General features: G+C 39.1%; 1 protein-coding gene across 7 annotated transcripts in view; it reads left to right on the forward strand.

The window, feature by feature from the left end:
* The window catches only part of SYTL5 (synaptotagmin like 5), a 93272-nt gene extending 65771 nt beyond the window's left edge, over nucleotides 1-27501 (forward strand). For 5 of the 7 annotated variants that reach the window (XM_069784929.1, XM_069784927.1, XM_069784930.1 and 2 more), the window contains 10 exons: nucleotides 244-350; nucleotides 4965-5057; nucleotides 9095-9160; nucleotides 10125-10303; nucleotides 11174-11276; nucleotides 13464-13625; nucleotides 17277-17385; nucleotides 18857-18992; nucleotides 21570-21778; nucleotides 22391-27501. In XM_069784929.1, coding sequence (XP_069641030.1) covers nucleotides 244-350; nucleotides 4965-5057; nucleotides 9095-9160; nucleotides 10125-10303; nucleotides 11174-11276; nucleotides 13464-13625; nucleotides 17277-17385; nucleotides 18857-18992; nucleotides 21570-21778; nucleotides 22391-22533 — 1307 coding nt within the window. In that variant the 3' untranslated portion in view covers nucleotides 22534-27501. The remainder of the gene's footprint in view (nucleotides 1-243; nucleotides 351-4964; nucleotides 5058-9094; nucleotides 9161-10124; nucleotides 10304-11173; nucleotides 11277-13463; nucleotides 13626-17276; nucleotides 17386-18856; nucleotides 18993-21569; nucleotides 21779-22390) is intronic. The other 2 variants (XM_069784931.1, XM_069784932.1) reach the window with 2 other exon arrangements.
* Nucleotides 27502-27877: the final 376 nt, after the last annotated feature.

A 27877-nucleotide genomic window follows, 5' to 3' on the forward strand; every position in this document is an offset into this window, starting at 1 on the left:
AAATAGTGCAGGGAAAAAAGTATTGGCCAGAAGGCTGAACAGCATCAGAAAGCATATTTTTCCATTTATCATATTGACATTCAGTTGTCATAGAGTTCGTGACAAATACCTAAAATATTGTTTTGATGGTTTTTTTCTTAAAAAACAATTGGGTCTGAGACAACGCTTATTAAAGTGTGGAAGATGAAATGGAATGTTTTTGTACAAATTACAGCAATCTTTTTAATTGTTTTTATCTTCTAGATCGTAGCCGATCGGAGATAGATTTGAGTGAATCTTTCTCTGAAGGAAATGAAGATACTCTGAGCATAAGAAGCAAATCTGTACCTAGTGCCTTAGATCAGGAACTGGTGAGTTATAAATACATAAATGTTCACCTGGTGGAAATCCTGTTTGTTCAGACTTATGAAATCGGCACTGTATGTATATCTATGTAAATGATAAGTAATGCAGAGCATTATTTCAGGGATATTTAATGAGTTTTTAAACAGCTTTATCTTCCAAGTATGTTGGCTATAGAATGATTCCAATGAATAGTCATGGTTACAGTTTGTTATTGATTTGCTGGTTTTTGAGTTTACAGGTGAAAGAAATCTGACCTAAAAATAAATTTCAGGCACTATATTACACATGCTCCAAAGTTCTGTTAATTCATACTTTCTTAGATTGTAATTCTGATCCTGAGAAATACTATACTTTAAAGGCTTTAATCTTTGTCTGGTTTTGATTTTTCCCTTCATATATATTTTTAGCAAATGCAGCCCCAACTTTCTGTTCTGTCACTGTTGCTCTCCTCTTCTTCCTGTTCACTGTTTTCGCCCAAACATCTCTGTGCCTTTTTCTATGTATTCTATGGGCTACGTTTCCTGAAATGATTCACAACTTCCCTCTCCTTTTATGCACATGTCCAAGATATACAAGCTGCAGATGTGCATCAATGCTATCATAGAATTTCAAAGCTTGTTAAATATGCATGGGGGGGGGGGGGGGAAGAAGTTATTTAAGTAGTTCTTCATCTAATCATAGTTTGTTCTGGAGTTTCCAAATGTGTGCTTGTAGCTTAAAACCCCCCAGAACCATCTGCATTATAGTTTATGCATTTTGTCTATTGTCATAGTCCTTCCCTACCATCTGCTCTTTTCAGAAGAGCATTGGCCATGGGAGATGTCTCCCCTTCTTGTAGCATTTGATACTTGTGGCTCGGTGGAAAACGATGTGTTGGGATTCCCATCTGTTTTCTTGGATTGTAAACACTCAGAGAATTTGCCTGCAGCATTGTTTTGTTTGGGTTAATCTTTAAGGAAATTAAAAAAGCCCTTCCTGTGTGTCAGATTTCTGTGGAAGAAAAGCTTCAAAAATAAGTGGTTTATTTTTTAATTGTAGTAAAGAAAAAGGTTGTGTTCTTGATTAAGAAACTGGAAAACATTGCAGAAGAAAAGCATAAAATAAGAAAATACAAACTTTAAATATATTTATGTCAGTTTTCTGCTCTAATTGTACCAGGCACTGTAGTTATCACTTAGGGATTTCTCTGAGGCAGGTGCCAGAGATGCAAAATCCAGAGTGGTTTTCTGTTCTTTGATTTTTGTCTTCCTCTTATTCAGAGGGTTTTGGTTTTTTTCCTTTTCTTTTTCTTTCTTGCTGACTCTTGCTTCAGTCTTGCTGACTGAATGAAATTTCAGATTGCATCTCAGCAACTCTCTAGCTTCTTTGCAAATATCAGAGACCTCTCTTGTGGCATAACTTTGATTTAGTTGCTCTGGGATCTGTGAGAGTGCTGATTCTCCTTTAAACTTCATTCATAACAAGGTTCATAGATCTCTGATTCTACCCATGTCCTCACTTGCTCTGTCTTACAAAATCAATTGATTGCATTCATCAGCTTTAGCTAGTTACCGTATTTTTTTAGGGTAGTTTGACTCACAGGAGTCCTTTGGAGTCTTGTCCCATATTCATTATGGATGCAGTGTTTTGGGATAAAAGTTGTATTCCTGCTGGAGTTTAGTTTATTTGGTGCTTGTATCTTTATAAGAGGCAAAAAGAAAGATACCTGACAAGGATAACAACAGCTCCTGCAGCCTGAGACAAGTTATACCACGTTTTCTCCCAGCTAGCTGGTGGAGCTAGCTGAGGTCCTTCAGTCTCGTTCCTGGGTGATTGGAGCTGACAGCGGTGGTGCGGGAGATGCCACGTGTCAGTAGGATGCGCAGATTGCTGGAATTTATCAGGTGAAAGGGTGGGAAAACGCTTTTTAGCTGCTTTGCTCCCAGCTTTATCAGGAAACCCCGTTACACATACAGAGGGATCAGCTGGAAAATTGTATGGGTGTTTTCCTTCTCTAACTTGACGTTGCCCTTGATAGCGAAAAGGGACAACCCCCAGAAACCTGCGTACTGTGTGTAGTACGTACTTACCAAGGAGTATGGGGAACCAGTTAAATCTAGTGTTGTGTTCAAGTGGGAGCACCTTATCTAGAGAGGTGTGTGTTGAATTCCTGACCAAGTAGTGTTCATTACATGCTCAGCTGTTTTATTAGAAGTAATTGGATAATGTGCATTTTATAACCCCCGCTGAAGACTATGAGATTAATGTCCTACTAGCTCTAACTTTAATAAGATAATAACACTAACCAATGGTGTAGTTGCAGTTCTGTAACACCTCCTGAGAAACATAATCATTGTGGTGCAAAATGAATTAAGAGCATAGGTTAAATGTTAACTTTTTTTTTTTCCCCAGTTTTAGATATCTGCTTGCAGACAAAAATTGGTAGTCAGCTAGCTGTTGGTAGGACTCTTTGTGAAGCACTGTTAACCTTTGAGTGTCTACACCTGAAAAACCCCAGTCTGAAGATGTTGCCTTACTTTTTTTGTCCTGTATTTAACTATTCAGCAATAAAAATGTAGTATTGTTTATTTTAAAGTCCACAGGTATGGACAGTGTAAATGAAAGAATTTTGCATGTGTTACCAGACTTGCTTATTCCTGTTGTATGAGCAAGAAAGAAAATTGTGTATTCTTGTGCCAAGTTTTAAACTTGAGTACATCACTTGAATTCTGAAGTTAGTGAGGAGAGTAGAAGTGAAGAGTGGGGTGGGTTTTTTGTTTTTATTTTAGGGGTTTGGGGGGCGGGGGGTACTTTTGAAGGATTCAGCTCTATCTGTTTCCCTGAAATAGTTGCTCTGCTGTGCCTGGGTGTCCATGGACTTCTTCCATAGAGTATAAATTATCTTTGACTTCTTTTTTTCTGTGGGGTAGTAACAGTGCCCTGAATAGATTCGAAACAGAAGATACTAGCAGAGGAAACTCATTGTAAGAACATGAAGCGAAGAGGAATGTTTGCTTCAGTATGTAAATTTTGGTCCCAAGTAGAGTGATGGCTCATCCTGATTTCCTTCTGCTCAATATTAAATATGCAGTTACAAGTGGAAAGTAGTAATAGAAAATTTTGCATCACTTTCAGCTGGCTTTATTTCAGTTCAGTCACTGGAACAAAGGAGAAGAGATGTAACAGCTAGTTTTATGCATTCTAATGATAAATGCTCTGCAGGTCTTTACATAAACTGTGGCAGTTCAACTCTCCAGCATCATTTCTTTGCTCTATTTTTCCTGATTATCATAGAAGTCTTTGAGACTCCTGAGTCTGAATACAGTACTTCTGTGTTTAGTTTAAGAAAGTGATAGAGACTAAGCAATAGAGTGTGAGGTAGGTTACCACGTGAGATTTTTATATCTGCAAAGCAGTTAATAAGGAAGTTGAATATTTGACTTCATTAAGACTAAAAGCAGAAACTTTCAAAATACCTGCCATAGGGTTTAAGGAAATGGTTGAAATTTCCAAGCTACACGTAATAGCATAATAGCTGTCTGTTGGATTTTTTTCCTTTAACTTTTACTTAAAGTTAACAGTCCTATTAGAACCATCAACCAGATTTTAAATTTCTTTTTAGATTTTGCTTTATTGCTATGTTTAAAAAATGAATTTTTTTTCTGTATATGAGCTAAAGATGTTACAGTTCAGTCTGACTTACTAAAACTCAAGCATATGAAGCTGTGCGATTACTGATTTTTCCTCCTTTTTAAAAAAATTATTAAAATAATATAGGAATTTAATTATTTTTAAAACATGCACATCATCTGGGTTTTTTTGTTTACCCCTCAAATATATTCAGTGTGTATGATGGCAGGACAAGTTCCTTCCCATGTGGTTTGACAATAACCTGGGGCTTTCAGCACTGCCTGTTAGAAAGTGGGTCTGTGTTAATGATCCTGTTCACAAAATTGTTGCCTGTTACCAAAGACAGCGTGAAAGGGTGCAAGTGTAATGCAAATTGTGTGCTTTTCCATTTGTGTGAGTGTGACTGCTATGAATACGGATAATTGGAAAACTGGATTGCTGGGTTGTAAAAAATATGTCCCATAAAAACATGGATCTTGGACTGTAACCAAGAAATCAATCATCTAATGGTTTCTGGCTACAAACCAGTATCAACGATCCCCTGGCCCCTGGTGTCTGACCTTAATTCACTCCTTTCTTTTGTTAAGATTTGAAAAAGTCTCGCCATGTCCTTCTAAGATTTCCAAACCTGAATTCCTGAATGCAAATAGTAGTAAGTAGAATAAGGTAATTCACATAGGATTTTTAGTAGGCATGGAAGTGGGTTTTGTTTATGTGCACAGTTGTTGGCCATGCAAAGGTATGCACCTCCAGAATAAGAGTATGTGTGTCAAGTTTTTCAGTTCTTAAGCAACTGAACCCTGATACCATAACAGCGTCTTTTCCCCTTACGCTGTGTGCCTGTGCAAAGATGTGGAAAACGTAAATCAAAATTCCTCTAGAGATCAGAATTTTGAATGCATCCTGCACCATCTTCCTAAAGTGGAAAATGTATGAAACAAAACTAAGCTACAGAAGCTGACCAAATACAGAGCAGAACACGACGACTAAAATGCCTGTTTGTCATTCAGGATTATCTGGACGAAACGGAAGAAGATATTGATGACATAGTGGCCTCTCGTTATTCAAGGAAACATGGACATTTGACAAGTGGATTATCAACAGTAAGATCTTGAGTAGAAAACATGCTTTTTCCTTCCACAAGACAACATTGTTCCTCCAAAATGGAGTTTAACTTCATACCACTTAGCAGCAGATTATCTTTCATCCTCCACTTGAGAAATATCCTTTAATATTTAGATAGTTTTTCTATTACATTTTTAATGCTGTTCAAAGCTAAAATTATGTTCTCTGAAGTGCATGGAAAGCGAAAACCATTTTGCATACTCGTCAGCAGATTTCCTCACACGCTCAGGTTACTACCAAGCTGACGTGAAGAAGGCAAACCATAGGTGTTTGCAATACGTGACTGCTCAGCTTTGCAGAGGACCACTTAATCTTAATTTACTTGAAATGAAGAGAACAAGGCTGTGGCGGCATCTTCCATCTCAAACCACTTTCTGATTGTTCACCTTCTTGGGACACAAATACTCATCTGTGTGTTTGCATGCATACACCACTTCTGTAACATCATTGTCCATCCCCCAACCCAGCTTCTCCCATTCTTCATGACATGATTGCTGTGCCATCCACATCAGAAAAGTATTTCTCTTTACAGTGAGGAAGGAGATACTTGGGGATTTTGGTTGGTGATAACTTCTCTACCTTCTGCAACAATTGTAGTATTTTTCTGTTACATCCTTTTGTTTCTTGTCATACCTACAAACTATATACTGTAAATTAGATGTCTGAGTCTTGCAGTTGTCTTAACTGCTGCAACTTAAAGTTGGTTTTAAAAGGATAGCTGCATTTTCAGCTTGTAACAGGTGCTTGAGATGCAACAAAAGTGGTATAACAAGCCTTATGCAGTTCATTATGCAGTCTTGTTCACTAGGAAAGAAAACGGATGATAAAAGTAGCCTTTAACATGCCTAGTTTATGACTACATGCTGTGTATCTCATCTTTGGGATCTGACACTTAGGATGCGGGCAACTTATACCATCTTCAGAAAAGTCGCGGAGCCCTCTCTGGCCACTCTTCCTTATGACTTGTGCCTAAGAATAGCTCTGGTCAGCATATAGAGTATCAGAAAACTGCAACAAACTCTAGGTAGAAGATGGGAGACTTGAAGAGGATGAAGAGAGATGAGGAGTCTGTATGCTAAAAGGGAAGAGAGAATTTGGTCCATGACAGTAACCAATGAACTGTCCTTTCTAGACTGCACCCCTGTTAGTCCCCATGGAAGCAGGGCCCAGGGAATGCCCACTTAAGTTCTTGATCACAAAGGGATGGAGTTGGCTGAATCCAAGTTTGGCTTACCTAGGGAGGAGAAAAGGCTGAGCAAATTGCTGTCACAGAGCATTTCCGTGTCTTAGATCTGGCCGTGTCCAGACCCTTTTCCCTTCTGATTTGTGTAGTTCATGGAAACGGACACAACAGAGCTGGGTGGCACTCCGCACCAAATCAGACTTGAGCAAACGTAGCCTGTTGACACTGGTCTAATTAGACCCACTTACCTGAGGCTGACTATGACTCATTGTCTCCAATGCTTGCTCGTCCCATGGATTTTTTAGACAGAATTATTTTTCTTTCTTCTGAATGTTGATATGAAGGTTGCAGGTGCTTAAGTGCTTTCTCGTTTAGGCCACTAACGGAGGATCTGCATTTAGAGAGCCTTCCCTCTACGTGCTGTAGGCAGCATTCCGTCTGTGCATTGGGTTTTGTCCTTTGCTGTGGATTTCCCTTTGACCTTTTTCTTAAGCAGAGCGTAGCTTTTCCAGTGCTGTAGGTTTGAGATAATCTCACATCTCATTGCTCTCGTTTCTCTGTATTCACCATGATATGATTTTTAATGTCACTGCATGCTATGTTAATGGCAAAGTTGCAAATGGCAAGCTGCTTCTCCCTGCAAGAGCAGGTCAATTTTGCAGGTTCTTTTTTTATTCCCCTTGAGCATGTGTTACCAGTTACTAACATTGCCCATCTCTCTCTTGTTTTTTGCCTTGTTATAAGCCTTTGAGCCTTCTGCACTGTATGGATTTTTTTCATGTGCTTATCTGCCAAATGACTGTGTACTATTAAGTTGCATTGAAATAATGTTATTAATAAATAGTAGGCTCTAACTGCATGTTTTTTCTTTGTTTTTTCTTTCTTTTTTCGAATATGAGAATTTAAAGTACAGTATGGCAATGAGCATTTGAGGTAAAGGAAGAAATATCTCAAAGGGTAAATATACTTGAAATCTGCCTTTAATATGAGTGAGCAAAAATGGAAATGGAAAGTGACATTGAACAGGAACTGTATCTCAGCATTAGGGTATTCTTTGTGTTTTCCCAAAGCTAATGCACAAACTGTGTTTTTCGTTTTCTCTGCATCCTTCGCTGATTCCTTATTGATGTGTTGATGTATTGATGTGTTGTTGTCAAGACCCGTTACATCAGTAAGACTGAATTGTTCAAGTGCCTTACTGCAGCAATAAGATACGGTGCAAAACAAATATAATTCTTAGTGAGGTACTAAAATGAGGCTCTGCACCCTCCATATGTGGTGGTTGTTTACTACTTACGAAACTGGAAAACGAGTAGATTTCTTAAGGACATTACACTTAGTGTATGTAATGTCCAGTGTAAATGCCACAGAACAGAGTCTGTGGGGAAAAAAGTCAAGTATATCAAATACTTCTAAATTTGTGTTATTTTGTGGTTTGTAAGCAATTCAGATATTGTGTTTGGATAAATTCTAGGGTCAGAGGTCATCTACTTGTTTAGGACTTTCTGTGGGTTTTTTTTCCCAAATCATTTATCCCTTGCTGCCCACTTACCTAAAGATCAAGAAAAAGAATATTTGGATTCAGCAGAGAACAACTCGTGCACCGCCTTGTGTTGATATAACCTTGTTTGTTTTCTGAAGTGGGCACACAAATTGTCACGTTCCTGTTACAGGCATAGTTTAGGCGTTTTGTAGCACATACTGGGACTGTTAAGTTCACTGGCAGTGTCCAAGGATACCCATTTTTCATGTATGCTAGAGGTGGAAATGCATAAATGGTAAAGGCTGGAATTTAGCTCGAGGCATGTTAGGAATAGGAGGAAATAGGACACGTTTGTCGTTGTGCATTGCTAATTCTCCAGTGATTTTAACCAGTCCTCTTTGTGGAATTTCAGCAATTGTACAAAGGAATAAAAGGACAAGCATTTTTCTTTTTTTTTTTTCTTTTTTTTTTTTTTTTAAATGAAGGATCAAGAAGGCCAGCAGAAATACAAAAAGCACCCTTTTTGCTGTTTATTATTCTGACTTGATGTATAAAATTAACTTTATGGATAATGATTGCTTGTTCTGGTTTTTATGTCTGGTGTTGTTTACCATATTGACACAGACCTGCTTATCCCTTCAGCTTTCTTTGCTGCAGGGCCCTTAGGCAAGGTGCCCAAAGTGTTGAGTTTTGCCACAGACCAATACTTTTTGTGTGGCTTTTCCCCTTGACTGTGCTCTTCCTTCCTCCCTGCAGCCAGTAAGGAAGGAGGTAGATCAAGATGTACTTTCCCTTGAGCTCGTTGGTGAGATTTCCAGATACTGCTTTGGCAAGCAGAGGGGGAAAAATGTTTCCCCCAGTATTCTATTACTGTATTTTTTTCCCAAAGAGTGACATGTTTAAACATTTGTGCGTGTTTTTATCTATTCTTACAAACTCCACAGAGAAATTGCAATTTCTTACAAAGGCACCAATCCTGCAAATACATGAATGCTTAGCTTTTGACTAGCTTAAGTGAGAATTGACTTCGTGCAGACATAAATGAGGACAAATCCAAATCTTCTGAGTTGGTGTTCTAAAAATGTAATTTGTTTATTTTGATACAGCAGATACTTCATTTCTATTTGATTACCTTGAGCCATGTGTCCTTCAATACTTGAAGTACATGGAAAACACGTAGCTTTTCTCTGATTTGGTGATACCTTTTCCTTTCTTGCTTGTTATGGCTTTGCAATACAAACTTCCTTTACCTGTCTATATAGATAAGGATTTATCACTGCACTTATTCTTTCTTATTGCAGCTATCTAATGCTCTTTTCTCTTGACCTTTTGCACTGCCTTCTTTAAAGAACTCCCCAGAAGGCTCTGACAGAAAATGGACGTATTTAAATGTGCCTGAAACAGATGGTGATACTGTGAGTTCCCCTGAATCCTCTGCTTAGCTTACTTTTAAGTTTTCTCTCTCTTTTCTCCCTTTGTGTTGAAGACTATACCTGTATGTCTTGCAAGGTTCCTATGTGTTAGGATTTAGATGGTTATATGTGTTTTTGAGCAATCTTGATCAATGACTCAAAAGAAAACGTTCATCAGATTTCTCGAATGCCTTTGGTTCTGGCAGAGTGCATATTTGGTTTTCTTTAAAAATATTTAGTGCTCTCCCAATTGTAATCTTTTGGATGAGGAAATCCTCATAGCAATACTCTGTATGGTATGAGTGAACAAAAGAAGTTGGGGTGTGATATATTACCCTGCAGTGGAAAATTTTGTGGGCTTTTTGCTAAATTTTTTTGGCTTTAGGAAAATTGCTGAAATGGTGGGTATGGAATTTTGCTCATTCTTTTAGAATTACTAATGAGAGGTGGGTGTTGCTTTAAACAAACATGCTTTTCTACCATCTCCATTATGGGAAGCATTCTTACAACTTTTTCTAATGGTTCTGTCAGCAGTTGTCTTATGAGACTTATTAAAAATTAGGTGGACAGCTGAGCCAGAAAGGTGATGTTTTTTTATCCCCCCCCCCCCCCCCCCCCCCCCGCTTGGGACTTACATGAGCTTACAATTTATGTAGCCTGTCTGCTCTTCAGTTCATGCATGGATTAAACAGTGGTAATTTAGATTTAGTCATGTTTATAAATAGGTTTGAGTCCTGTATGGAAAAACATCAACTGTCTAGACATTTAAGCTATTATTAATTATGGTTCTTATTCCCTTTTACATCAGATAGAAGCAAGTGGTATTTCTGTTCTATGATCCATCTGTTTTCATAGCAAGTCCTAACAAGTGTGACAATATTGCAAGGCTGTGTCTGTATGAAAAAAGCAGAGTCTGGAAATGAGTAATTTGTTTAAGCCTCTAAGTCCTTTTTCTCTCCCCTTCCAGACTAGCATTAACAGCATGCTGAGTGTATATAGTGAAACTGGTGACTATGGCAACGTGAAGGTCAGCGGCGAAATCCTTCTCAACATCAACTACAGCTACAAAACAGGTGCCCTCAACATCCTGGTAAAAAGTTGCAGAAACCTGGCTGTTGCAGATGAGAAGAAGCAAAGGACTGATCCGTAAGCAGAGAGAAGAATTTCCTTTTTAGGCTCTGCTAGGGGTGTCCTTCACCGTGTCACGTGCAGTGATGTAGCCTAGGGTTGTGATAGGAGCCTGAGAACTCATAGGATCCAGTTGCTACAAGCCAGTGTTTCGATGATGGTTGGGTTTGGATTCCCTGTGGGAAATGCGTTTTCAATACGTTTCTTAGGGCAGCGTGTGCTGTTCTGGGAAAACAATAAGATTACTTAAATTATCAATCTGTTTGATAGCAGTCTCCACAAAAGAGCAAAAAATATGAAGGAATAGGGAAGCTGAATTGATTTCTTACTTCTAGAATCAAAACTAAAGTATATGAGAGGACTGATGTTTTGGAGGGAGGGAGGGATAGGGAGAACTTCCATTTCACGCATCCATAGATACACTTTGCAAGGACCGTGTTTTCTGAGATTCTCATTATAGTTTTCAGTATAATGTGTAAATTCTCTCATCAGGAAGTCATAATTAGTGTCTCTAGTCATATGTGATCCTTTCGTATGCAAGGTATGAAGTTTTTCATTCTCTTGTATTTTCAGTGTATGTGTTTTCACGTGTAATCAGTCAGTAATCGTATACTACAAAAGGGAAAGTTAGGAAAGCTTTCTGCATTTCTAAGGGCAAGTAAATTAATTTAGCTCTGCCTTTTGTTATTCTGATCTATCTGAATAACATTGCTATATTCGTAGATAAAGACCATGCCTTTCCATGTTTCACATATTGTCTGTTACATGTACATTGTTTAGATTGCAGAAATTAATTATCTTGTATGTGTCGCCAATGTAGCAATGTCAGGTGCTTGCTCAAACTGGTCATTTTTATTCCTTGCTGATAACGTACTACTTGATCTGCAGATATGTCAAAGCCTACCTTCTGCCTGATAAGTCCCGCCAAAGTAAACGCAAGACCAAAATTAAAAGTAACAGCACTAACCCAGAATTTAATGAAACGCTGAAGGTGAGAACACTGTTGCTCTCTCAGGCTGTGATGAATGTTCTGCTTGTGTTCACAGGCATTTTCTTTAAGTGTTCCAGTATGGGGATTAGAATTTGGAAGAGATACCTCAAAATGAGTGTATTTAAGCAAAAAACAGTCTAGTAATCCTATGAGTTGTAATTTCTGGCTTTCAGCATTGAGGAAGTGTTTTTGTTTGGTTCTCCCCTTTACAGGCAAAACTTCTATTAGTTTCCATAGATCTCTTTCAAAACTGCTGATGTTCTTGTCTAACCTGAGCTCAGAGATGTTAAAAGCACCTTAAAGATTTTGTAAGCCCAAAGTTTGCAACTGATGCTGAAATAGAGCTAGGTTAAAACTTCCCATCTAAGTGATTTTCGAGAGAAAATAACCTTTTGCAGTAAAATCTGAATTTCCCTGGAGGCTTTAATTTATTTTTAGAGCAGAACTGACTTTGATAAGAAAATTCCAACAGCGGCTTCTTGCCTTTCTCAAAAGCTGTGGTAAAGTTCACTTTCTGTTGCAAAAGGCGATGACAGATTACTTCCTTGAGGGCTGGTGGAGCAGAGCGCGCAGGCTCTTCCTTCCTTACCTTTTGCCCACGTCCACTACAGAGACTCAACTATTTTGAGCTCCTCATGAGCTGCTTATTCACCTCCTTGGCCCTGTGGTGCAGGCGGGAATGGCAGAGTTTCTGCCCAGTTCACCGCCTGAACTGGTCTGGCACGTGGACCACAAGGTTCCTGGTGATTGCCCTTCCTTGTCGATTGACGAGAGTTATCCCAGCTGGCCGTCGCGAGGCCAGAAACTCTTTTTAGTTTCTCCTGAATTTTTTTTTTTTTTTTTTTAAATTTCTGTGATGTTTTAAATAAGTTTCTTATAATAGAGGCTAACAGATGTTCCCTGGCCAATATACTTGGCTTAACCTGGCTACAAAACCATTTTGCAGATTTACACACACTTGGTCTGGCCAGACTACTTGCCAAGGGAGAGTCTTCTTGTATAGCTTCATTTTTAAATGGTTTATAGTAAAGTTAAGACTTGCCTGAACTGAAGAAAAAAAAAGTGTTAGACTCTATTTAGCAAGGAAAATAGCACTAAAGATGTTTGCTAGTAGGGAGCTTGGTGAGGATAGGATCTAGCAGCTTGCTAAAAATGCAAATTGTAACGAAGATGGCTTACTTGAATTGTAGGTAGGCAAGCAAGAGCTGCATCTGCTCGCCTGAACTATTACTACTGTTAGAAAAGAAAAATAATTAAATGTCTGTATCTTCCCTCTTTGACTTTTATTCCATTGTTGCTAAATACGACACCTCTCACAGTGGAAATGTTGGCATCTAGGATTAAGCATTTTAGACATACTTATACATGAATAGCCTACTTGGGTGGCTCGCCAACTGACTCGACTGTTTCAGCCTTTGGAGAATATGTGTCTATGTCCAGACGTTGTTCTCGATGCAAAAAAGAAGACGTCTGGGTCTCCTCAGCTAACACTAGGAGAAGGGTGAATTTCAGGGAATTAATGGGCCTTTTGCTAAAAGCAGAGTATGCGGAGCTACAATTCCAGATGTTCGTAGTTTTCTGTGTATTATCTAGAATATGTTGTTTCTTCAGAGGAGTTTTTTAATAGCTTTCAAAACCAACAATGGTTACTAAGACTGAGACACTTGGTGAGTGCTTTGCAGATGCAGTTATACTTGTTTTCAGAACAATTTTTCGTGAGTTACAAAGATACAATTGAAAAGGAGAGGAGGACACTATTTCTAGGAAGTAGTGTACAGCAGACTCTCTTTAGGGGTGAAAGAACTAGTGGGGTTTCTTCCTACAAACTAAACTTTGATGCTCTGCTTCATTTACATATAAGGAATTAACAAGATAGTAGTTTTAAGCATCGTAATTTTCTTTATAGTCATAAATACCCAGTAAATAATACAGAAGAAACACAATCGTTATAGTAACATTAATTACCATTGGATGCATACTGCAAAGAGAAGAGTTAGGTTTAACATTAACATTATGAGCTTTCTAGCTAGATCAATGTCATTTGCAAAGAAAACAAATCTCTCTTTCATGCTTCATTTGTTAGCTGCTGTGGGCTTCATGAAATTGAACTAGAGCTCTGAAAAGCTCCATGGAAACTATTATTTTTGCTTATTCTGAGAGTTTCTTTTTCTCTTCTTCTGTTGGTAGTATGTCATCAGTCACACACAGCTAGAAACCAGGACCCTGCAGCTTTCTGTCTGGCACTATGACAGATTTGGACACAACAGCTTCCTTGGGGAGGTGGAAATTCCATTAGATTCCTGGAACTTTGAAAATCAGGGCGATGAGTGGTTTGTGCTCCAGCCCAAGGTAAGGGTTTCCAGGGGGCAGTGAAAGTGTTGCAAAGCAAATTTAGCAAGGCTTAGTTATTTTTCCTTTGGAACGTGTTTATAAAACAGTGATTTTTTTAGTGTCTAATATGGTAATAAAAGTAACGTCTGTGTTCTTTATTCAATCAAAACATACCGGTTTTAAAGTCTTCATGAAAACTTTACACATGATTAGCTACTTAAAAACAAACAAAACCACCCCACCTTTTAAATAAACTGTAAGTTCGTCTTGTAATAAATGGCAGCGGAGAAATGGCCTTGCAAAGAAATGGATTCTTTTTAAAAAACAGCACATAAGCCAAAGGACTTTTCTACCACTCCCCCCTACTCAACCCTTAACAGTTTATTAAAGAAACAGGTCTTTTTTGTTTCATTTCAAAGCGCTTCACACTTTTCAGCTGTGACAAAATGACTTATTAATCTCTTATTCACCTTAGCCTAGGAAGGTACAAGATAAGGCTTCTGAGCAGGCAAATCAATTGGTCTGTGAAACAGGACTTGCATTCTACTTAGCTAAGGATAGGATGACTTCTGTCTCTAAGGCACCCCCTGCTTTGGCAAAGGTGTTTATTTTTGGAAGAGATTCCAAGAGCTATTGTGAGCTAGAGGATTAAAGCCTTCTGCCTTGCTTGCTCCTGCAGCAGCCAGAATCCCCAGAAATTCCAGTGGTTTAGATTGCCATTTCAGAAAGTGTATTTTTTTGCTGCAGAAAAATCCAAGGTTTTACTGCAAGTGATGTGGAGAGAGACTCAGATGACTTGTTTGCTCTGTGTTCATTATTTTTAAGGAAATAGTGTTATGTTCGGGGTTTTAGGAGGGAGTGTTTGATCTGTGCCTTTCTCTCAGTTGGGTGATGGATCTGATTGCTGTATAATTAATTTCTAGGTATAGCCCTTTGTGAGGCTTACATCTAAACTGTCACAAATTTATATTTTAGTAAATAATTTGCCAGAAGATATGTAAGGAAATTAGTTTCTTCTTTGAACACTCATACACTTTATAAGTGGCAAGAAAGATCCTTCCCAGTTTCCTAGTTCAGCTTTGTTAATAAGGGTGACCACCAGCTCTTCCTTCGTGGTCCCGATGAGATAAGACTAGAAAGAGAAAGTGCCTAATGATGGGCAAACATGTTTCAGTCAGCACTGTGTCCAGGCCAGGATTATACAGTCCTCCTTACAAGCTTGCTTCGTGTAAGTTACTTTTGTTGGGTCCGCTCTTGAAGTAGAAGAAATGTCTACTAAATCTGTGTCATAGCTCTGGCTGATGTCAGATGTTGCTCTTATTTAGTACCCACCGGTATACAGCAATAAGATACACATCTAGTATTCGTTTTGCTTGGAGTTTGTATGCAATGTTCGTCTGAAATTGGGCTTCTTATCATGCAGTAGTCTCTTTGTCATCTCATTTCAATCTTTGGGGAGAAAAAAAAAAAAAAAAAGACAGTCATGAAGCTCTCCTGCTCAGGAAAAAAGTAATGAGGCGCTAAGCATTTCAGCCATTCCAGCTGGAAGGTATTGTCTGATTATTTCCAAACCCATTAAAAGGATTTTTAAATGAGTTCTTTTTTTACCAAAGAAAGCAAACACAGAATTGGTCTTGTCTGCCTCCTAAGTTGTTATAAATAATGTTTCTAAACTTAAAGTGCTGCTAAGATTTTTGATCAGCAAAGATAATAAAAAAAAAAATCAATTATTGTATTTTGAATTAAAAAAAAAAGCACAGGTTAATACACATGCAAAGTACACGGTGTTCTCCTGTATGATCTGCCTGATAGAGACAGGAATGGCAGTGAAACATTTCCCAGGTTTTATTACAGTGCTTTATTTGTTCTATCATGAATAATTTAGCTGCTTTAGTGAAAAGGTTGGAGACTTTAGACCTGTTTCTTCTATGAGCATTGAATGTCTGTTTTCAAGATGAGTGTGGTTAAATCAGAAAAAAGAAGAGAAAATAGTTCTGTGGTGAAAGAGGGGGCAGAGTCTAGAGGCACATTATATGTGGGTTTGGGGGGGAGGTTGACAAATTGTTCCTGATGTAAGAACTTATACTACTTGTCCATCAGTAGAATGGAAAAAATAATCCTTGCTGCCTTTATGGGAAACTTGATCCTAAACTTGCATAGTTCAGACCATAAGGGAGCTGCCTGACTGGCAGGATTTAGATGTTGTGCAAATTATTCCACAGCCATTTACTACAGGTTTTGTTTTGTCCTCTGTTGTAGCGACTTGCATCAGACAGTGGTGGAGACAGGACCGTTTTTCTCAGTCAGCGCAGGAATGCCTGTGTTGCTGTAAAAGTGCTTCAGAGTCTCAAAAGGGCCATGTTGTTATCACTAAAATTGCTTTGTTCCCTGTCCCATCCTTGTGTACAGACTTAGCCCCATTAAACACAGTTAGTGCCTTGGACTGGAGGCTACGATAGGAAGGCAGTGCTGACTGTGCATATCACCGTATGTATCTCTGGTGGGGTTTTTTTGGTTCTTTTTTCTCTTGATAATAGAATTTTGACCTTCCTGGGGAGTCAGGAAACAAGCTGAAGGCGTTTCAGAGAAATACTGTCACTGATCAGACATTTGTCTATAAGCAGTTCTTTAGAGGCTCGTGTGGTACCTTGGTGTGTGTGTCTCGGCCCTCGAGGATCCTTTCTCTTTATACATGTGCTTTGTCCTTGTTGAGAGATCAGGAAGATTTGTTGATTTGTACCCAAACCTAAGCACAGAACGGAAATGTGAGAATCTGAATAGTCCCACCTCCATTAGTAAATATCACTGAGCAAGGTTAGCATATGCCAGAGTTTTTCATAGACCTGATCTTTAATATAAACATACAAGACTTCTGTTTTCACTGCACTTTATTTTTCTAGAAGTCAGTTTGAACTGGCATAATGTGTTCTCTCTGTGTTGCATCTATTGTTTTTAAAATGTAGTTTCCAACTTCTTACAATGCGAATGGAAGTTCAGCGCCTGTCAGTGAAGGCCTAATGTTCTTTTAACAAGGATGCTCTGAAGAGCACTGAATGCATTCTTTCTGGGCAAGATTCAAACATTTATAAAACAAAAAGGTGCAGAAGTAGTAGTTGTGTAGAAAAGGGACAGGACACTGGGAATAACAGTTTTCAAGGTTTTCTATTTCAGAGCTGGACCCCGCTCTCTTCCCTTGCCTTCGTTCCCCACGCCTCCATTCCAAGAGTGACTCAGGAGTGACTCCTCTAAAGTACATGAAACCACTTACGGTTTAAAATCCTGATTGGGGGAAATAAGGGCTGAGCGTCAGCTTAAATTAGCTACAGTTTATATGTGCAGAAATAAGTTTGACGGGTTTTTTTCTGTTTGTTTGCTTCACTTACTCATGCTAGGTATCTCTCTCCTCGATATGTTCACTGAACAGTATCTAATGCCATGTGGCTTTATTCTTCTGAGAGCTTGCATTCCCTAGCTGATAAAGTTTTCTAAAATGTGATTGCATTCAATCAGGAATGTCTAATTATGTAAAAGTGGGCTGATACATCTTGATATGTTTAAGAAGTGTTTCAAAGACTGTACTGGTACAACAAAATTAAAATCAAAAGGAGAAGGTGAATGATTAACCTTAGCTGGATTTCTGTGCTGTGTGTTTGTTTTTTTTCTTTTCAGGTGGAGGTAGCAACAGATGTTGGCCTTCAGTATAAAGGAGAACTGACAGTTGTTTTACGTTACATTCCCCCAGACAGAAACCTAATGCTTCCTCTAGGGCAGTTTCAAGGTAAAGCAAACATTAATGGCAGCATATGATAACATCCCTCTGAGCATTAAAAATCCTCACCTAGGATGAAGTAAAGGTATTAGTGAAGATTGAAACCATACTTAAATATACCAGTTGTCTTTATCTGTGGAAATTTTGAACTGTAAGTATGTTTCTCCTGCTCCATCCTCTGCTCTTACATTGAACTACAGGAGAGAGAAGGGAAGAGGAGTGTGCAGTCAAGTGTTGATGCATGGCTGTGACCTAATTAAAAAAAAATTCAGACATTAGATAACATGATCGAGGACAGCCATATAGAAATAAATTGTCTACATCATAGTCTGTGGGTTCTTTGTTCAGCTGATTATATCCAGTGTATAGCTGGATATAATAGACTTCACTTAGTTCTTCATGCTTAATTATCCTTAAGCTTACCTATCTCCTCTTTTTCACAGTGCTTTGCCTCTGCTCAGTTTTACTGTATTATTGCTGTAATTCAATCCTGTAAAATATTATTTGAAATCTTTAGGGTAAGCCATTATTTTCATCAACAATGAACAGAGGAAAATAGTTACTAACTCTTTGCATTGTAGTAGCACGAGGAACAGCAATCATCTGAAGTGAAAGCAATTACTGGGTAGCACCTGAGTGTATGTCTTGGTGACAGTATTGCTTGTTAGCATTAGGATTTGATAGATGTATTAGAGTTCTTTTCTTTTTCTTTCTTTTTTTTTTTTTGACAAATTACATTCCCTCTGTTAGCAGTAATTCCAAGGTTTTTTCTCTTAAAAGCTAATTGTTGTCTGAAAAGTCCAGATATACACTGTCTGCATTTTTTTAAATTAGTACATTTTAACATCCCTCCCGATCTTTTTTTCCTGATGCTTTCAGCCTGAATCAGCGTGTACGATCCCTGCTGATAAGCCTCTTAGAATCTGCAGCAGCAGCAAGTACATGTGTCCTCATGGTGCTCTTCAAAAGCAGTAGCGTGTCAGTGAGCACCATGTCCTTTGTCACGGTCTCCGCGGAGCACTACATCCTTACATGTGGAATACATGCGGTGTATTTCTGCATTTTAAGCTTTGCATTTATACCTTGCTTGGGGTGTAGGGCTGCCTTAACACCAGTGGTAGAAGTGGATTCTGCAAAGAGGGTAGGACTTACAGGACATGCAGTTCTTTCTGGTCAGCATAGTAATCCACAAATACTCATATTTGGACAGGACTTCAGACAGGGCTCTCCGTTGTGTCTAGCAAGGACTAGTTAGTTACATGGTCAAGTTCTTTATCAAATATGGAGTGATTTTTCTGTCCCTGCCTTATTAGTTTCTCTACTCACAGAGAATCAGAATCTCCTCATAAGGAATACTTTAATCCCATTGCAGTAAACAATTAAAAAAAAAATCTAGCCAAAACAATTTACATTTCCAAATCAGTCTTGCAGTGTATATATAATTTCTGATGATGATGTTGCAACTCTGTTCGATGTGCAGGAAAGAAGAGCTTCAAAAAGGGAAAAAAGGGAGACTCTCACATGCCATCTGGAGGTATATTAGAAGTCCTCATCAAAGAAGCGAAGAATTTAACAGCAGTGAAATCAGGAGGCACGTCTGACACTTTCGTGAAAGGGTCTGTGGTTTTTTTTCTCCCCATTTTTTTAATGGCTGCACTGAATCATATCTTGGCTGACCCAAATTTTTTCAATATATCTGTATATATGTGCATGGAGTGTCAGTCCTGAAAAGCAACTGGCACCTCGAAATGGTATGCTGAAGAGAAGGATGCTGTGGAATAAGGGCAGAGAGGTATGAGTTGTCCCAGTGGTTAAATACAATCACATTTAAATGCCATCTCAGTTAAGTGGTACAGAACCATTCATACAGAAGTATCCAGTGTGCTAATGCGCACACTGTTACAGAATATAACGTTTGGTAAAGGAAAACATTTCCACTGAGTCGGCAGAGAGAAGTAGGTGGCTATTCATCACTCCTGGAGGCAAGAAGTTGTAAATTAGGGCTTTTGCACTGGAGATGATACCTGATCTGATGGTGACATTTACATTTTCAGGAAATTGAAACAGTACATTTTTTTTTACTAAAAGGAATAGCCAGACTACTCCTGAATAAGAAACTGGTTTTCAGGAAGATAGAAATCTGTTTGGATTCCTTGTAAAACTGCAAGTAACACCTATAAAAGCTGGCATGCTCTACCAAACTGAGGTTCGTTCTAATGGGTGTCACCTGAAATGTGCAGAAAGAAAATTCATTATCTGTGTGAGGAAATTCTGTTTTGATTCAAGTAAATACACTAATGAGAAAAGATTTTTCTCTCTTATACTACAGATAGTTGAGGGTTTTTTTCCTAGTGCTTAATTGGGAAAGCTCTTTGGCAGTACAGTGTCAAGGAGCACATTTAAACCCTGAGGCTGCCCAGGAAGTCTATCACTGACTTCAAATGTAGTATCTTAACTCTAATTGTGTCTTGTTGTTAACATTTAATATTCTTTGACAGAAGAGGTTTAAAAATTCTGTTCTGATGGCTTTCAGGTTGGATTTTAAAGATGCATAATTTTGAAAAATTTACGGTCCGTGTCACTTGTAGGCCTGCGTGCATGTGCATACATAAAGATATATATAGTATGACATACATGCATCTTTTTATTAGATAAGCAGCATTTTGTGTTGGACAAGCAAAATCCAAACTATATAGAAAATGCTACATATAGGATATACTTGTGTTTGAATAAAATGAACATAATCCTGCGTGCCTCATTATATTGGATTTTTCATATATGTAAGTTATACATTTGAAATGTTACATTTAGGAAATAATGGATAGTTTAAAACGTTTTTCATTGCCAGTTTTTGCTCTCAATGTTAGCTTTTAGAATTGCTGATTTTTAGATATGCTGTAGTTCATTAGTAACAGTTTGAGTGCTGTTACTAAACGGTGACCATCCTGCCTTTAATTCCCTGGTGGAGCTGAGAATTTGTCTTGATCTGGTAGTGTGCTTCAAACTATCACTAAGCTCATAGACTTCATGTAGAAGTTTGAGCTATTCTTTCTATGTATGTGTTCTCCCATGCCATCTCTCTTTGCCTGATATATGTGAAGGCATTTTCTTTCACTGAAAATAGACTGTCTGACTCCACTACAGCTTGTTCCCACCTGGAGCTTGCAACAGACTTCAGGGAGAAAATGTTGGCAGAGCCTTTTTACGTAAGCGGTAGCAATGTGTGGCCAGTAATTCTCTGGACTATCTCTAGTTAGTGGTGTTTGCTGTTGCTGACGTGGATTATTCAGTACAGTGGAATAGGAGTCTCTTTTCCTCGGACTATTGGTCTGTCATGTGTCATGGCCAAAAGCATAATAAAATTGCCATGAACAAGTTGAGGTGCTGCAGCAGTCTGATCTGCACTGTTAGCTTGAGACTAGCTTGAGATAATTTGACATAGCTTAGGCCACTGTTAGCCCCCTGCAATAAACCAGCTCATGTTTATTGTCAAGTAAAAACCTGCACAGGAATCCTGATCAAGGTCTAGTGATTTGTTTGTACGTGCAACCCTTTAGTATTTAAATGCAACCACACAGTTATTCCGTTAGCTTTGCTGAAGGAGGCAAAGATACAGACTATGGAAATTTGTACAGACCTCTGATTTTCAGCTAGAGTATTAAGTTCTTCTAGTTTCTCTAAAGGAATTCTCCACTAAAAGTAAAATGTGAAAAGCTTGTCAGACTTTACAGCATTAGTTTCTCTGCACTCCGTAGGGTGTTAGGCAATTCAAAGTACTGGTGCTAAACTGCTGAAGTTCCTTCTTTATCAGTCATTTCTGTTTCTTTCTGGGAGGACCTTCTGTCCTGCTTTGAGAGTGAGACTGGACTGGGTGACTCCAGAGGCCCCTTCTAGCCAGGATTTTTATGATCCTGTCTATATTTAGTCTCACTGAAATAAAAAGTTTGTGGTTAAGATGAAAGACATGGGGCAAGGAGACCTAATTTCAGTTTTTGCTGTTGATAACTGGCACTGTAGCTATAAGAACAAATGGAGCACAAATGCTAAACATACGCTTCAGGTGTATGCTTAATTTAATAACAGTGGGGAATAGGGTCCTGATCTCATTTGAATCTCTACATGATTGTAATTCTTTGTGACTATTACATGACATCCTATCTACATATTCAATTTTCCTTTTTTATATCTCCCAGATACCTTCTCCCAGATGACAGCAAAGCTACGAAACACAAAACTCCCATAATAAAAAAGAGCGTGAACCCCCAGTGGAATCATACCTTTTCTTTCAGTGGCTTGAGTTCAAGGGATATACGTAATGTCTGCCTAGAACTGACTGTGTGGGACAAGGAGTCGCTCTCCAGTAATATTTTTCTGGGAGGTGTCCGTTTGAGCACTGGAAATGGTAAGTTCCCACCTGACTGGTGATTGCATTTCTTAACGCTGCTGTCCTTCTTCCCCACCCCAAGTGATTCATGTATACGAGGGACAGAAACATTACTGAATGTATGGAAAGTATACGGGAACTTGGGGAAATTGAAAAGGGAGAGAAGGCAACAGGTAATGTGTAGATGATTTAGTTCTTTCCTTCATGAGTGAGACACAAAAATTTGGTGCCCTGTTGTACTTCTGCGCATTCTAGAATATTCTGGGAATACCTTGGAAGCATTTCTTAGCATCCCAGTGAGAAGGAGGAGACTACTTTTGTCCAGCAGCAGCCTTTCTGCTGACGATGGTGTGATCTGGAAGAAGTGTGGGTCTCTTCCTCCTCTGTTAGAAGAAAGTTGTTTGTGGTGCAGAGTGGGGAGGTTTATGTGCCTCTGCCCAGGTGCCACGAAGGAGTGTAATGACAAACTGGTGCTCTCCAGGAGCTACCTGTTTTCAGTATAACTCCCTGTACAGGTGGCGGTCTAAATTGCTTGTCATCTTTCTTATACCCTGTTGGACCGAATAAGCAAGGATATTAAATAACTGGTTACTAATATGCCAAAATGCTTCATGTTTTTGCAATTGCCAGGTGTAAGTAATGGCAAGGAGGTTGACTGGATGGACTCTCAAGGGGAAGAGCAGCACCTCTGGCAGAAGATGATTGACAGTCCGGGAGCCCCTGTGGAGGGGATATTAATGCTGAGGTCCAGCATGGGAAAACGCAGACTCTGAAAGACTTTAAGTACTTAAGGGGTACCACAGGTACTCTTGACTTCAGTGGTGTTCAGGCTCTTGTCACTTTGCCCGTTTGAAAGTGGGGAAGGATTGTACTTTTTGCCTTGGATGTTAAGGCTCCGAGTGAGATTTTAATGCATTCTGCACTTTCAGGCCCACGTTTTTAACCCAGGTTTCTTGTATGGATTGTGTTTCTCTTGAAGCCAGTGAGGACGGGACCTTGTACAGAGATTGGACTGGCTTTCCCTGTCCCTTCTGGTGACTGGGATGCAGCTGATGAACTCCTCTGCCTCTGGCGGGGCACAGAGTGAGCATCTAGTTAGTCTTTTAGTAAGTAATGCCTGGTTTACGTGTCTCCCTCTGGGTCAAAGATGGCCTAGAAGACAGCAGTGATACAGTACAAGCAGATTCAGAGTCAGTCTGTGCTTTGGTATTTGGAAGGTAAGAAGCCGTAATGTTATGAAGGATAACAAACAACATTTCTTTGTCATGTTTGCTGGTTGGGCTGAGCAGCGTGCAGGGTGGCAGGCTTGGGACCAAGCAGCCCACCAAGGAAGGCCAATGCACTGTGTTGCACACTAGAAATAAGGAGCAGGTGAGCTGGTGTACAGTGCTGGTGTTCTGGCATTCTCTGGGTTATTTTAATGCACTGTATGAAAGGCAGACTTGGTTCAAAGTAATCAAAGAGCCTCTAATGAAAATAAATTGTAACAAATCCCCAAACAGTTTCCAGAACTACATGGTATTACTGTGTTTTTCATTCAGTTGACAGCTCTAGCCAAGACCTTCTGGTGCCCTTGAACAGAAGGAACATGTTCACATGCCTGTCACCATCTGATGGGTCGCTGAGATGAGACCCATACTGGGTTTGGACGTAGTTAGCTAAGACCTTGATGCAACAGATTTTGGAGTAGAGTGACGTGATTAAAGCACATGCCAGAATGATTTGCACAACTGTGGAATTTTCTCTGAATGGGCTGGGATCCCATTCAGGCGTGCCCACGCATGTTAATTATTAACCAGAGTAGGACTTTTTTTCTCCTGAACATCCCCCTGTGAGTTAACAGTGGATTTAATGATAAGAGTGAGTTTGGGCCAATTCAATCATTAATCTTATTAACCGTGACAATTGTTCAATGGTAATTTTGCCATTTGGTTTCCTAAAGTGATTTTACACCTACTTAGATCCCCCATCCTCTGGGGACTTACGCAGGTCATATGTGAAGAGCATGCTGTTTTGAATAGTTGTTGTGGGCTACTCCTACCATAATGAGATAGGATTATAATCTTTTTTCAAGGCCAGCACGTGTCTGCTTGCCAGATTGAATAATAATATAATTGCATGGCATGTGATTGCTCAGGGTATAAGACAAAGGAAGATCAGTAAACTGAGTGAACAACGTTTCTTCTGAATTTTCCTAAACCAAACCAACCTTTTTTTTTTTCCTAAACTAAACCTAACTTTTGGCACCTAAACTACCTCTCTAACAGAATTGGTCCGAGTTGGCTTGGTTGTTTGTACTGCAAACTTGCATTTATTTTGGGAATAATTATATCATCTTGACATGGAGGCACAAGCTTGATTTTTCACTTGCTGGAAGTTGATTCAAAAAGATAAAGCTTGTTAAATCTAAAGAAAACGATTCTTTAGGGTAAAATTCCAGCTAGAGTTGTAGAGGAACACTGGGCAGTTGGATGGTTTGGGTTTGTTTCATTTTGATGGTGAAAATGGGAAAAACAAAAAGAACACAAAAATTCCTCCAAGTTGGACCCCAAAGCAGACACCTTTTTCTCTTGCCAAATTGAAAACCTTAAAAAATTTTGAACTGTACTAAATCTTTTATTTATACATGGAGTACAAGAGTTTGTCTAATTTTTGAATGGTATTTTCTAACCTTCTAAGTATGAACATTTTAGTTAAATCAAGTCTTGCTTTGAAGGGAAAAAGTCTGTGCTTTACTACTTCGGCTTCTGCCCATTTTGGTCCTATGATAGAGTTTGTGATGAATGGACTCGTCTGGGAAGTGTGACCCGGCTCATACATGGGCTTTAAGTTCTGCCTTTTCCTTCCAAAGGGCCAAAATTTCCCTCTGAGCCTGCACCTGAAATTATAGACCGGGCTATGAATAGACAGTAGGTGTCAACTTCAGTTCAGCATATGAAAGGAAAAAATTTCAACTGGGAAGTAATTTCAGCCAACGTGGTGGTTTTTGCCATTGATGGGATTTGGAGTAGTGCAGTGAAATTACCTCCTAGGTTAGCAGTGACAATTCTGCATTATGGTAGCATATAATAGGTATCACACTGTGCCTCAAATGAGCCTCAAAGAGATGATGAGCATCGTATAAACACTAGAGCAATTTGGAAAGCTTTGCTGTTCTATGGTGTTAACTGCACATTTGTAGGAAGCGTTTGATTTGTGGAAAATGTCACATTTAATTACATCTCATATCTTTGGTCTCTTCCTTTACAAAAATGATTTATGGTTTGGAAAAGCACAAGATGATTAACTGCAGATGTGATTTCTTGTTTCCCAGATATTTGAATTAATTGCCTGTAATTGTGCGTCATCACATACTGTGTGTTACCAGGCTGAACAAAAAGACGGAAAGCCAGGAATTAGGCAAAAGCCTTCCTTCTGTATGTATGTTTATGGTATTGAAGGTGCATGAATGGTTTATTCAAGGCTAATTTTTAGGAGAAAATAACCACAATTTTAGCAATGATTCATAAAATCCTTCCCTGAGTAAATAGACACAGCAGAGCTGATGTTTCTGAAGTATTTTTCCACACAGACTTAAATAACTGAAGATGTGTCAGTGGAGAAGAAACCTCCTCTACAGTGTTTTTTGAAAATGTGGTGCACAATACCTTTTACTCTGATACATATTTTTCTAGCAAGGTAACTACAGGGCTTTCATCACTATCTTTTCCCCCTTGTGATTAGATTTTGAGGGTTTGGCCCATTAAAGAACAACAAAAGTGCAACTTTCACTGTAAAACGTCAAGTGGGGCCAGTAAATACCTCTTTAGACAGTGTGGTTATTGCCAGTATCCATCAAAAAGAGCTGATGCTGAGAGCTCTCCAAACCCTGACATCAGACTTTGGTATCCAGACCTGTTCTCTGGAAGTTTCTCTGCCCAGTTTATCAGCTACATTGGAACTTCAGGCTTCTAAATGTTGATGCTCTCGCATGCTTAGATGCCAAAAGCAGGCTAACGCAGGTTTGAAATGGTGACCTCATCTCTTCCACCTCCATCGTGTTACGTTTGAGTGAGGGTGGGAGGAAAGCTGCAAAGGCTCCGAGGGACACTGTTTCCATCTTCGTGTGCTAATCCAAGTGCCATTGCCTTCCTTGAATGCCTTTTAGATACTACATTTCGATCTTTCTTTCCCAGCTGGATGCTTTAGCAGATGGCTTAAGAGAGAAGGCATTGGGATGGTGAGTATGCTTTGATCATGGTGCATTAGGCTGGAAGCTTATTCTTCTGTGCCTCTTCCAATGCAGATTATGCTAAGGTAGCATGAAAGAAGCATTTTTATGTATTAATTTTTTATTTTTGTTTTCCTGCCTGGTTAGGCCCTGCCAAGTGCAATTATTCTAAGTTGTATTCTGCAAAACATCAACTAAATTGTAACAGCAGAGCAGCTATTGAGCATCCACTAGTGCTAATTGATAAGGAGAGGTACCAGGAGGGGTGCATTTAGACTGGCATAATTTTGGCTTCTTGAGGGGTACACACATTGCCTAGCTTCAGGCATGGAAGGTTTGTGGTTTGCTCTGGAGAGTCAATGAAGAGAGAGGCTGCTTGGATCTCCTACACCTTCAAAAAAGAGCTCAGAGTCCTATTTCCACAGCTGTCTAGTTTGTGGATTCACACAGTATAGGAAGGGTTGTACCTGAATCTTTGCAAGGGTCTCTCTTCTCTTCATCCCTCCCTTGCAACCCTCACCAGAACGTTCTACCTGAACGATAATCTCCAGTATCTGGAAGGAGGCAGCATGCAGCAGTTAAGTGATAGCCCCACTTACGTTCATCCATACGAGGTAAAAACTGAAATATTACTTCCCTAACATACAGTATTGTTCTTCAGTACTTTGCAACAATGACAGAGATAGCCATCTCCTGAGAGCTGGTCCACGCGCTTTGTAAACTCTTTTTTTTTTTTATATATTTTTTTTTTTTTTAAATTATTATTTATTTATTTTTACACACAATGTTAACATTTGAGAACCCTAGAGAAATAGTGGCAGAACACGTGATGAATTCCAAAATAGGATGCTGACTTATTTGCAGTGATGTCTTTTACCATAACTCAGCAGGAGATGCTGAGAAGCACGCTAGTAGAACCTTACCACTGTGTCCCATGAATTTCCAGCCTGGTGACTGCAAATGTTGTTTGATAAGTGGTAGTAAGACAGTGTTAATTATACTGTGTATATTGACACCAGAAAGTGAATCTCAACTTGCTTTTTAGGTGTTTTCTAGGTTGTTTTGAAACTCACCCTTGCTGCATCTTGGGCCTTTATTTAGATCAGTGATTTCAACAATTCTGCTTTGTGGCAATAACATCTATATGGCTGTGTGCTACTGCTCCTGAGAGCTTGGTGTATATTTTTGAGGATAGTTCTAATTTTTGAGGTTTGCCTAAAGCCAAGCGTAGTCATTTGTTGCAGCAATTGGAGAATGTCACGTATCCCTCGTTCTGCCTTTGTTCTGCTTAAAATCTGTTGCTAGCTATTTGTTTAATTATTCTGCTGGACTTGAACAGTAGTAGCAGTAAATGGCATTGCGGTATATTAAGTTCTGCCCAAATTTAGACAAAACAAAATGTTTCCTGCCCAGAACGTTTTTGTACTATGCACTGTACGTTCAGTTTTGTGGACAAAGGTGGCTGGTAATACATTTGCAGCTGTTGTCAAGATTACTGTTCTATCTTTTAAAATTAAAATAGTGAAACATGTTGCTGTGTCCTTGTGTCTCCTAAAATGCATTACAGCAAACTTCTAAGCATGTATTTCAGGAATATCCCCTATTATCTCATTGAGGTAAAGACATTAGTTATATTTGATGAACAGTGCAAGAGGCCCACCACGTCTTCAGAGGTGGGACTCCATTGACGGTGTCTCTCTGCTTTTTTGGTCTTAATTTCTCCACTGTAAGTGGTTTTAAGCTATTTTTTTATTTCACAAGCATTAAACCTGTTTTCTTTTTAACATGTAATTCTAAGAATAAGGGAAATGCAGTGTTGTCTTCCCCCTTGCTAAAGAATTATTTTACGTGTGCCTTAACCCTGCGTGTTCAGCAGGTCCTCCCCACCGTCTCCAAATCTCCTGCCT

Source organism: Haliaeetus albicilla, chromosome 6, assembly GCF_947461875.1.
Source record: "Haliaeetus albicilla chromosome 6, bHalAlb1.1, whole genome shotgun sequence".
Classification (NCBI taxonomy): domain Eukaryota; kingdom Metazoa; phylum Chordata; class Aves; order Accipitriformes; family Accipitridae; genus Haliaeetus; species Haliaeetus albicilla.